At 29.0% G+C, this 13,136-nt stretch overlaps 1 protein-coding gene across 1 annotated transcript; it reads right to left on the reverse strand.

The window, feature by feature from the left end:
* Nucleotides 1–6,721: 6,721 nt before the first annotated feature.
* On the reverse strand, nt 6,722–9,330 carry LOC103576931 (uncharacterized). Its single transcript, XM_053736825.1, has 6 exons — nt 9,204–9,330; nt 9,074–9,135; nt 8,561–8,744; nt 8,097–8,224; nt 7,476–7,698; nt 6,722–6,975 (listed from the first exon to the last, which is right to left on the reverse strand). The coding sequence occupies exons 1-6, from the start codon at nt 9,328–9,330 to the stop codon at nt 6,812–6,814; spliced, it is 888 nt and encodes a 295-aa protein (XP_053592800.1). The 3' UTR covers nt 6,722–6,811.
* Between the last annotated feature and the right edge of the window lie 3,806 nt (nt 9,331–13,136).

Below are 13,136 nucleotides of genomic sequence, written 5' to 3' on the forward strand. Positions count from 1 at the left end.
CTCCGATCAAAGCAATATAACCTGTTTTGTGAAACATGAATAGACTGAATCTTCCGACTTAGAAATAAATTCATTAATTTTAATTGTAAACATTTATTTACTATATCTATTATAATTCAAACTATGAGATATAAATTTCTAACCAATTTTATTAAATTTTAACTAACTATTTAACACCATTCTCAGGCAGTGCCCCCCCTCCCCACTTTTAGAAAATTTTCAATGACTTTCAATTGTCATAAACGTATCAAAATTTCATTAATTAATTTTAAAAAAAGGCATTTATTTCAAAAAAGAGAACGCAGAAGTAATTTCGCCGAGGTATAGAATTTTTAAAAAATTACTTACAATTGATATCAATTGGGAGTTGAACAAAATTTGTTAAATAAATTTAAATAAAATCTTCATGTCAATTTTATAATTCAAATTTTCAAATTTTGTAGGCTAAAATTCATTTAACAAATTTTGTTTAACTCCTAATTGATAACAGCTGTAAGTAATTTTTTTAATTATATATTTCAGCGAAATTACTTCTACATTGTCCTTTTTCACTGAATGATTTAATTTTTTTTTAATTAATTAATAAAATTTTAATACGCTGATGACAGTTGAAAGTCATTGTATATTTTCAAAAAGTGGGGGGTACTGTCTAAGAATGCCCTTAAGCTTTATAAAAATGCGTAACCCTTTATTAACAACTTTGTTTATGAACTACTAACAAAATTGGAGATAACAAATTTTTCAAAACTTTGGAATCATTTACTACGAAATTTTTTTTTCGTTTCCACTGAAAAAATTGTTGATTTTGTGGTTTTCCTAGAAAATAACGAAGCTTTTTAGTAAAATTAAGAAATACAAAATCTGAAAAACGGTTGACTCGCAAATTATGAATTATCGATCAAAAACCAACAAAATTTTTTTACAATTTTTATTTTTCGAATAACTTGGAAGCTGCTAGACTAATTGACTTTAAAATCTATTCAATTCTAAGTTATGGTGATCCCATTGTATTGCCTGCCGCCAAATACACTTAAATCGGTTGATTCATTTCAAAGATATCGTTAGATATAAAAAATTTACATAAACTGACAAACACAGACACACCCACACGCGCGCGTGTGTCTTTGAAAATGCTAGAATAGCTTCTCAGGACCTCAAAAACGCCGATATATGATGAAAATTTGATTTTCGAAAATCAGGGTGAAAATAACTTCTCGAATTTCTTGAAAATTGGCGATTTTCATAGCGAGAAGTTAAAAATTATATATAGGTAGGATAAGTGTGGGTATTACTACGATTTTTTTTGTCTTAATTATAAATAAACGATGACTGAGTTTTATTGATTTAACAAAACTGTTGCTAATAATTGAAACATGGAAGAAATTAACTGTACAGTAGTTTTACATGTACAATAAATTTTGAATTTGTTATTAATGAATTAAAATTGACAAGTGATAGAGAGTTAAAAATTATGCCTTTTTCGTGGGTTCTTGCGCGACAAGACGTGGAACTAAAAGGTCTTTTTTCACAAATAAATGACTCAATTTATGTTTATTGCTTACAGAAGTAAGATAACCTTCGTTTAATACCAAAAATAAAATTTTGATTAATTAATATTATTTATTTACGGAAGCAGTAATTGGTACTAATAAACTGGGCATGTATGCATTACTGCGGTTTTTCTCAATAACCCGCAATAATAGAAACGCCTCTAGTCGTATGCGTTTGTACCCATTACTACGGCAAAATTTTTATTTTAACCTATAAAAATAGTGCGTGTATCAAGTTGTCTGGAAATTGTTTTTTTTTTTTGTGAAAAATCAACAATGCCTAAAGTTAATAATAAACTGAAGGTTGATAAAAAAATAGACCTAAAGTGATAAAAAAAAATCTGGGCGTCGGTTGACCCTGCGGGCCAACCCCAAAACTTCCCGCTGTTTTCGACCTCAAAGAGCTCGAAAACATTAGTATAGATATATTTTCGAGCTCTTCGAGCTCGAAAATGCTATCACATGCAATTGTTTTTTTACGATCTTTTCAAGCTCTAACAAGTTACCTGTTATGCTGAAGTTTGAAAATTTAAGAATCGAAAATCATCAATGAAGCGGTTTTTAAAATTTAGTTCCTGATTATGTTCAGTAAAATAAGTGTATTGAGGCAGAAATCAATGTCAGGGATCAAAATCAAGATTTAAATAAGTTTTGACTCATGTAAGAAACAATAAAATATGAAATATCCGATAAAAATATTAAAAACAACGTTTTATCGATTTTTTTGTTGATAATATGATTTAAACTAAAAACCAAGTTCGATGACATTATATGATCAAAAGAAACCATAAAAAAGATGAGTTGGTATGATATCAGGCACATTTTAGTACGTTATATTATGATATATCCGGAAAAAATAACATAAAATGTTATTAACTTCCCGCTAAGAAAATCGACGATTTTCAAAAATTTCGGGAAGTTATTGTTTTCACCCCGATTTTCGAAAATCGAGTTTTCATCGGATGTCGACGTTTTGAGGTCCTAGGACGCTATTCTGACTATTTTCAGAATGATGTCCGAGTGTGTGTGTGTGTGTGTATGTATGTAAGCTCTTTGTAACTTTTGAACTAATGAATCAATTTGGATGGTTGAGGTGGCAATCGAAAGAGCTTGTTGGCCATCAACTTTTCTGAAAATTTCAGATAATTTGATTGAATAGACTCGAAAATATTTGCGAATTACGAAAAAAAAAACTTTTTTTTTTAGTTTTTTATTGATTTCTCAAAAACGACTCATACGATCGACTTTAAAATCTATTCAGCTCTAGTACTCAATAAAACGCGTCGATTGCCACCTCAAACATCGAAATCGGATGATTCGTTCAAGAGTTATCGCGGGAGAAAGAAATAGTGAAAAACGGTTTTTTCTAGATATTTTCGAAACGACTGACGCGATCGATTTCAAATTTTAATCAGCTCTAGAATCCAATAAAACGCGCCGATTGCCACGTCAACTATCAAAATCGATTGATTAGTTCAAAAGATATCGGCGTTGAAAAGTTAAAAAAATAACATTTTATGTTATTTTTTCCGGATAAATCATAATATAACGTACTGAAATGTTTTAATATTTTTATCGGATATTTCATATTTTATTGTTTCTTACATGAGTTAAAACTTATTTAAATCTTGATTTTGATCCCCGACATTGATTTCTGCCTCAATACACTTAGTTTACTGAACATAATCAGGAACTAAATATTAAAAACCGCTTCATTGATGATTTTCGATTCTTAAATTTTCAAACTTCAGCATAACAGATAACTTGTTAGAGCTTGAAAAGATCGTAAAAAAACAATTGCATGTGATAGGATTTTCGAGCTCGAAGAGCTCGAAAATATATCTACACTAATGTTTTCGAGCTCTTTGAGGTCGAAAACCGTGGGAAGTTTTGGGGCTGGCCCGCAGGGTCAACCGACGCCCAGATTTTTTTTTTAACTTTTCAACGCCGATATCTTTTGAACTAATCAATCGATTTCGATAGTTGGCGTGGCAATCGGCGCGTTTTATTAAATTCTAGAGCTGATTAAAATTTGAAATCGATCGCGTCAGTCGTTTCGAAAATATTTAGAAAAAACCGTTTTTCACCATTTCTTTCTCCCGCGATAACTCTCGAACGAATTATCTGATTTTGATGTTTGAGGTGGCAATCGACGCGTTTTATTGAGTACTAGAGCTGATTAGATTTTGAAGTCATCGTATAAGTCGTTTTTGAGAAATCAATAAAAAACTAAAAAAAAAATTTTTTTTTTTTCGTAATTCGCAAATATTTTCGAGTCTATTCAATCAAATAATCTGAAATTTTCAGGAAAGTTGATGGCCAACAAGCTCTTTTGATTGCCACCTCAACCATCCAAATCGATTCATTAGTTCAAAAGTTACAAAGAGTTTACATACATACACACACACACACACACACACACACACACACACACACACACACACACACACACACACACACACATACATACACACACTCGGACATCATTCTGAAAATAGTCAGAATAGCTTCCTAGGACCTCAAAACGTCGACATCAGATGAAAACTCGATTTTCGAAAATCGGAGTGAAAACAATAACTTCCCGAAATTTTTGAAAATCGTCAATTTTCTCAGCGGGAAGTTAAAAAACAAGATATAATTATAATAAACCTAACTTAGAATTAGCTTTAGCTGAAATTCTAGGAGACATGAAAGTTGCTGAAGTTTCTAGGATTCAACTTAGTTATGAAGGAGAAAATTAACTAGTTCAATGGATTTTTTACTATTGTAAACAAGGTTTTCTAGTACCAAAAAAAAAATTGATTGAAAACTCAAAATACTGGGTGACAATGATAATAGGAAAACCCCATTCCTCAATAATAAGCCAGGAAGTTTTGGCTTGAAAGTTTGTTGATTAAAACGTCATCCAAATGTTTCAGAAAGAATTTCTGAAAATTAATCTGTAACCCGGGCTAAGATAACAGCGTATCAGATACCAGTATGATTCACTAGTACTTTTAACTAATTTATTGAGTTTTTTACTGATGAAGACTATAAAAATCGGTTCTACACGAATTTTTAATGGTGATGAAATTGAAGTTTCCACATGAGTCCAAAGCCGTCATAAGTAGACTGTACTGTACGGTGTTTACTTGTCATATTTATTTTTATAAATTAAAATAAATCTGTTATCATATTAATGAATTTTTTAATTATTTCATTAAGATAATAATTATCTTTCAAACTTGTTTTATTTCATTTTTTGTCTGATCCCGAAGTTATTCGTAATTGATTTAGCCGCAGTAATATGCACGCAGTAATTGACACACAGTAATAGGTGCAAGCCACTTTAGGCCTGCAGTAATACATGCATATAGACTTGTCTTTAAAATGCTTATTATTTAAAGTAAATATTAGTTTATCTCATTGTTAATACAGTGACAATCCCCGCATGAAAATATCATATATGGTAAACATATATTGAAAGATATAAATAAAATGTAAATGTAAATGTAAATAAATAAGAATACATATACACAGAAAAAAGGTTGACTTGGCCCAAGATAATTTTCGCCTTCATTTTTTTATTCTTGGGCTGAGTAATTGGGTTTTTTTAATCCGAGAACATTTTCTTCGACTAATATTATAAAAATATTGTATCAAGAATAATTAAATTTTAATTCAAGTTAAATAATCTTGGTTTAAGAATATATATTTCAAGTCAAATATATTTTGTTTCTAACCAAGTAAAAAAAACTATCAAAATAAGATACTTTTCTGTCTTGGTTGGTGAGTATAGTAAATTGTCACAATATATATCAACATCTTAAACCAAGAACTTTTTTTGCGTGACAGAAGAACATTTACTCTCAGTTTGAGAAAACTACATTATCGACTCAAGACAACGGTCTATTGTAATGAGGAAATTTTAATTTTGATTTAAATGAATTATAATCTTAGCTTAATAAAATAACTTTTTTTGAGTCATGCAAATATTTACTTAACGGAAGACATAGAATTCTCCCATTGATGATTTTTTTTTCTTGACTTAAAAAAATTCTAGTCTCAATTCAAGAAAATAAATGACTCTACTTAAAAAAGTATATCGACCTATATTTTTCAGTGAATCTAACCTAATATAAATATTAAATATTGTCAAGCAGGAAAGTGTATGCGTATATTTAGAACACCGCAATACAGCAGTAGAGAGGATAAGGAATAAACTCTCTCGATTAAATGGCTTATGAACGAATTGAGAAAAATAAATTGTTTGCTCATGGTAGGAATCGAACCTAGACTGATTCGGCATCACGCGAGAGCTTTACCACTTATGCTACCTGACCATTTCCTGAACATTCGTTCACTTTACCCATATCTAGTTAGCACACTGTACAATGTAGAGTCTAAACTACCGCTACTTTAGTATAGTACAGTTAGCTTTACCAAGAGAATTTTTGCGTTGAGCCGTGAGCGCAGTTGCTGTTGGTTCAAACGTCTACGCTTACTTGCCGCAACACAACAAATACTTAAGCCAAGATATTTCTTACCATTGAATCGAGTACTTTTAATTCTTGACTCGAGTCACAAATCATCTCGATTCAAAATAAACTATTCTTCAAGAAAGAATATGTTACTTTTCGGGCAATTGATTATATATTGGGGCAAAATATTTATTTTTCTCACTTTAAGAAAACATTTTTTACTTCAAGAAACATATATTATATTGGTTGAATAAAAAAAAAAATCTTATGCCAAGATGACTAAATTTAGGAAAATTTTGCTCTTGAACCAAGAAAATTTTCGTTTTCATTCAAAATTGCAAAAAATATTCTTGCGGAAAGAAAAAATTTCTTACGCCAAGATATCCTTTTTTTCTGTGTAGGGACTTATAAAATACCATATGTTATTATTCCATGTATACTATTATAAGTGTCATATATGATTTATAAATGTACGGTACGATGTATGTGAAATATGTATTTACACTTATATATTCTCATAGATATTCTGATATATATGCTTTTATAAGTTTTCATAGATTTTTCGATGTACAAAACCATATGAATCATCTCATATGAGGAATCCATTCCTATATATATATATATATTTTCTAAGATTACTAATAAGATCATTATTATTATTATTATTATTTTCAGCGTATACATGATACATATAATCTCAATTTGATTTTTTTTTGTTTTTATTTTTTTTAAGAACTCAGATCAGAAATTATAATTATAATAACATTGTAACAGTGGAATATTAAATAATTATAAATAGTTTTATGAAGAGTCTCCATCATTACTCTTATTATCATTAACATTATCACCATCGTCAATAATATTGGACTGCTTTTGCAAACGACGCAAATCATTCAAATAATTATTTATGGCCATCCCAAATAAACCACGCCTGTATTCACGAGGAAACTTGTTTTTGACAGTTTCTGAAAATAAAAATCCATTTTTGTAAAATTTATTTGTTGTGATAAAAATAATTTGTAATTTCTATAACAATATTATACTTTTTGAGTTAATTAATAACTCAATAGCTTATTATATATATACTGCTATAAAAACATCAATTAATCAATTTTTTGTTATAAAGGAATTCTAACAATAGAATATTGATCAGTTCCTTTATTTATATACGCGTATCAATAGACGATAGACATATCTAAAATCCAGATACACCGGATTCCATGGAAATGACTTACACATAAACCCAGATTTCTATATGAATTTCTCGTATGAAAATCTAGGTACTTAGTTTCCTATACGGTTTCCACATGGGATATCAGATGCACATAGTTTTCTACATGGATTCTCATATGGGGATCGAGGTACCCATGGTTTCCTACATGGATTCTTATATAAATCCATAAACTCCAGCATTAATTCCTATAGATTCTTACATAAATCCATACTTTGGACGTGATATTAGTACCTTTCACGGCATCAATAATTATTGGATTTAATCCAGGTCGAGTTGGAGCATCTTTTTGAATTCTACTCTTTCCACCGCAGCAATTACTTTGAATGAGGGTCTCTTTTGAAAATAAGGCGTTGATAAGAGAAATCGTCATTTTGCTAAAATTGTCGCGACTATTTGCAGTTTCATACTGTTGGCGTGTAACATGAACATTACTACCTGGATAACCGATTTCCACCTACAAATATAAAAATGAACTTTATAGTTGCTAATTTTTATCATATGTTGACATTATACGGTCTGAGAAGAAATAACTTCTAATTTTTTTTTAATAGAATGTGCGCGCGCACGCTTGTGTGTGTGCCTATTATTTTTTACTAGATCTGCAACCGGAAGTTTAAATTTTTGTTACTGTCTGCGGAAAGATTAGTTCATCTGTTAATTTATTATGTTCGCTTTTTCTTAAAGTGACAGTGATATTTTTTTCTTAACAAAATGAAAAAAAAAATGTATTTTTGGCATAAATGTGATAAAAAAAATTTTTTAGATTCAAAATGTTAAAACACTTGCAAAAAATAAAAATAAGAAAAAAAAAAAAGGAAAAGAAAAAATATTAAATATTAAATTAATTTTTACTTGTTCATTCTCAGCATTATTTGGATTTCTTGCTTTGCCATAATCTTGTTTTAGTTCATTCTGAGCAACTTTAATTTCCTGTATTTCATTAAATAATAAATTGAGACCATCTTTAATCTGTTGGTTATCTATAATTCGAAAAATACAATATAACTTTTCATAAAAATAACTTCACGAATTACTTTTGATAAAAAAAAAAAAAAAAATAATTAAAAAAAAACGGATAAAACAAATTGCTCAATTTTTATTATCCTGTAAACCAGTCTTAAAACAGAACGCCGAGTCTCAAAGAAATAAGTATTCTACACTATATATAGTTGAATTTAAATAAAGGTTAATTGCACTTATAATTATGGTTGGAGTTTAGTATAATAAATTTCTTGATACTCAATGTTCTGTTACAAGTTTGGTCGAGAGTATACTAAAAATTAATTAATTTGTTATAAACATTTTTGCGTACGTACGTTTCAAAACTTTTTTGCTCGTCGTAATAAAATCCGTGTCATTATCATCATCTTCAATGAAAATATCATGGTTATCACTGATACTGCTTTTATCGTAACTATTGTTGTTTCTTTCAACAGAGGAACAATCTTTCTTTCGATTTTCTTTAACAATTTTAGGCTTTTTTGTATGAACTTGAATCGGCTAATAAATTACAAATAATTACCCTGATTCAGAAATCTAATTTGGAATAATTCAAACACGATCCAAAACAATTCAAAGTGGGCAAAATTGACTATATATAGGTATACACTCCAACATGTATTGAATCATTCGAAATTACATTTCTGAATCAGGGTATGTATTAATATAATAATAGTTGATGATCTAGTTTTCGAATTCATGATACAAATTATCGATATAATTTCTGATTCTGTATCGTAATCATTTTCAAGAGTTCTTTTATTAGTACTGTCAGTAGTAGATGTTTTGGCTCGTTTAGGAACGAAATTATTTTGACCATTTCTTTTTACTTTCAGTGGAGAAACTATCCCTTCCAATCTTACTATTTCTCTTTCTAAATTTTTACAGGAATCTATAAAAAAAATATTTTTTATTTGTAAAAAAATGTATCTAGTAAAAATAATTTATTTAAAAACTTACGCGAGACCTCGATTACATAGGCATCATAATTTTTCCATGTTTCTATATTTCCTCGTCGCCACTGAACAATATAGCTTTCTTCTAAATTTTCTTTTTCTGTCAAATAGCGCTGTAAATCGAAATCCATGATCCATTCGATCGGGATACCAGGAGTATCTTATCATGATTCCCCCCTATCCATTGCACGAGTGCATATAACTGTTTCTTGTCATTTTTCAACATTTCGAAGAAGATAATTTGGCACAAACGATTATCATAAACTTATATAATAAACGAGTTAAATAATAAAGAGACTTTGATTAAATGATACACGAAAGTTAAGAAATATTTTAGGAAGTATTACTACGATCAATCAATACTTTATTTAGAAGTATTTAATGAAAGTAAAAAACTTTTTTTATCAAGATATATTATAGATAAATAAACAAAGTTAATATAGCAATGAATACTCATTTGTTTATTTTATATTTGATAACTCAAACATATGTGTATCACATAATTATTTTTTTCAAGTATGGTACAATCATTTTTTAAAATGAGTTTAACAAAAAGAGCAATTGTAAAAAAAAGTCGTGGACCGTATAAAAATTACAATCAATTCAGAAGTACTGGAAAAATTCCAGCAAGAACGAAGTATCGATGGAAGATAAAGTCTATGATGATTCTGCAGTACGGATAAAGCCTTTTTAATCTTATATATAAAAATTAAATTGCATCGTAAAAATTAATTCAAATAATGTTTTAAATACTAAAATATTATTTATGTAAAAAAATGACTATACAAGCCAGAGGCATAATGAAAAAAAAAAAAAAAAAAACAATTTCAGAAAAAAAGAATTTCATGAATATCATACGTTGGAATCAAATCACAGCAATGCACCTGTTTAGTTGGATTTAGCATCAAATTTGAAAAATCAAAATACAGAATCAAATTACCAACATGATATTGACGACATTGAAATGAGCGAAATTGAAATAGAAGTACGACTTCACTTAAATATTAGTTTATAACGTTTTCTTCTATTTCACGCGTCCCACGGCGGAGTGTGGTTGGCGCTCAATAGCCGTTATGGCTCTCCGTTGGTTGAGAAACTGAAAATAAAATAGTAACAAAACAAAATGTCTCACCTGGAGATATCCTGAATCTCCCTGGACCCGCAGCTCTGCTCAGGCTGGGTTAGACAACCTAGTTGGGCGCCAGTTCGTGTACCCCACGAACAAATTAACTCAAAATAAAACAATGGAGAAAAATGAAAATAAAATAAATGACAGGGTAACAGTTTCAGATTTCAGGAAAAGGAAAGCAAGAAAAAGATAGCAGTATTGTAAATAAATAAAATTTAAAGTAATACCGGGTTGATGACCATTTGTTTCAAATATATTTTAAATTATGAATTAAATAATGGTATCGCATAACCAAATAAACAATATCAAAGATAAAATAATATTAGTTCACTTACAAAAAAATAATGATAGTATGCGTATACCAAAATTATAATCAAAATAATAATACTGAATAACAATAAGTATATCAGCCGCACAATAGCTTATCGCATATACAGAATATAATCACTCGCCTATGATTATCATAGGAACATATAAATATTAGTAAGTAATAATCTCACTCGCACGTGAACATAAACAAACTAAATATAATGCACGGAGAACAATGTCAGAATAATACTTCAATAATTGTAAATTATTATATCACTCGCAAGTGAATAGAAAATATTAAATAAAATAATCTCATAAAGGAATTTAAAGTATTTCCAGTCAGAATTCCCAGTAATTTCCAATGGTGAATTTTACGGTATTCACAAAATAATATTATCCTATACTCGAATAATAAAGATAAATAGTACTCTTGGATAAAATAATTATGAATGATATTTATGCCTTTGTATCAATTTCACGTGATAATTAAAATAATAAAATAATACGCACCAAAAATTAATTATAAAAATAATAACTCATATTAATAATAAATGTTAATGAAAAATAACCAAACATTTATCACACTCAACGTTTGGTAAAATAATACTGAATATTTTCACTGACTGTATTCGTATTTACTGAGTATAATATTCACGCATTCCATCATATGCTTATGACCAATTACTAATACTCAGTATTCCCTATCTTTCTTACTCTTATACTATAGATAAATGATCACCAACTCGGGAACCAAAATTACACGCCAATGTATTAGCCAAAAAGTACTTACAGTTTACGTATTATTCAACTCCCTTGGTTGCACACTAATACGGTAAATGTATTTTCCTTTATGCGGTTTACCAAAATACTCAAATAATGCCAATGGGTTTATATTATCTACACAAAATACCAAATGGCGACAAATTTATAATTATTTTAATGTAACAGAGCACACACGCTACTCTTACAGAGACTTTCCCACGTCTGACCATGGCAGCACGTGAATCTCATGCCGGCACCTAGGCCGACGCCATTTTGTCGTATATCTCACTTTGACCAATGGAGATATACAACTGTCGCATGTTATTTCTTTTTACAGTACCACCAACGTACTACATAACTTTGGCCGTGTAATTTATCAAGTTCCCGACGATAACGACCAATTGTAAATTTCATAAGTAATTGTTAATATGATTTACCGATAAATCAACCAATGATTTATTCATAAAACTAGTAAATTTATTTATAATAAATAAATTTACGGATGCCAACTGTTGTGTTGACGTGCATGCGCCAACCAATTCAAAATAATCATAAGCACATAAATGAAATGCGCAACTATTTCTCTCAGCGCTATAAAAATCCAAATATATGCTCACATTACTCAGTGAAATCTCCTGATTCAAATACAATTTATACCTAAGAAACCAATAAAGTATTATTAACGCCATAATTGAAACAAAATCTTATAAATAAACAAAATAATCATATTAACAAACTATCGGATGAGACGTGTGAGCAGCGTATGCTGCCCTCTGTTGCTCACCGACCTGATGCGAGACTGCCGCGATATCTAAATATCGTGACAAGTTCAATTACATTAAATTTTGAATCGATATTGAAAACTCAGAAAATTCTTTCGTTAAACAACATCATAAATTTACTCAGACATTAAAACGACTAAAAAATACTCACTGCGCATCAACTATTAATATTTAATCGAAAAATAGCCATAAATAAAAGTTTATAAAGGCTTAACATCTTAATCACTTTTGTCAGTTAGAATTTTTAAATAAAATATAATTAATTATCAAACTTTGCATTAAAATTTTTTCAATTAAAATAATATTAAAGATTTTATTTGTAATTATGAAAAATATTGAATATGCTATAAGTCAGTGGTTAATTATGAACTCAAGCTTTATTTTACAAATTATTTCCAGTTAATATTGCAGTATTTCAAAATATAACTTTTTAATAGGAATAATCAGACTTTAAATATTATAAAAATGATCTATCAATTGAATACTTTTTTTTCAAACTACTCCTTAACATGAAACATAAAATGAAATTACAAATTGAAATTTCATTTAAAAATTTTATTTTATACATTTTTTAATATCAACAATATAGTTTCAGTTTTTAATTTTTCAAACATTTATTTTTTGGTAGGATTACCATGATTCTTTGAATGGTCGCCAGCCCCTGAAAATTAATTCTCATTATAATCATGATAATAACAATGACGTCAATGATAATATTAATATTATCACAAATAATATCGAATTCCATAAGGTTGATGATAGTGAAGAATTATTTATTGAACAAGTACCTAAAAATACTTTAATAAATAACTTACTAGCAATGACAGTCAAATGGCGTCGTAACATCACTAACACTGTTGCTATGGATATCGTCAGATTGGTTAATATTTCATCAGAAATATCCGATTCTAAAAGTACTAAATATTATTGGCAGAAAATAATAAGTCAGTACTCC

This window comes from Microplitis demolitor, chromosome 2 (genome assembly GCF_026212275.2).
Source record: "Microplitis demolitor isolate Queensland-Clemson2020A chromosome 2, iyMicDemo2.1a, whole genome shotgun sequence".
Classification (NCBI taxonomy): Eukaryota; Metazoa; Arthropoda; class Insecta; order Hymenoptera; family Braconidae; genus Microplitis; species Microplitis demolitor.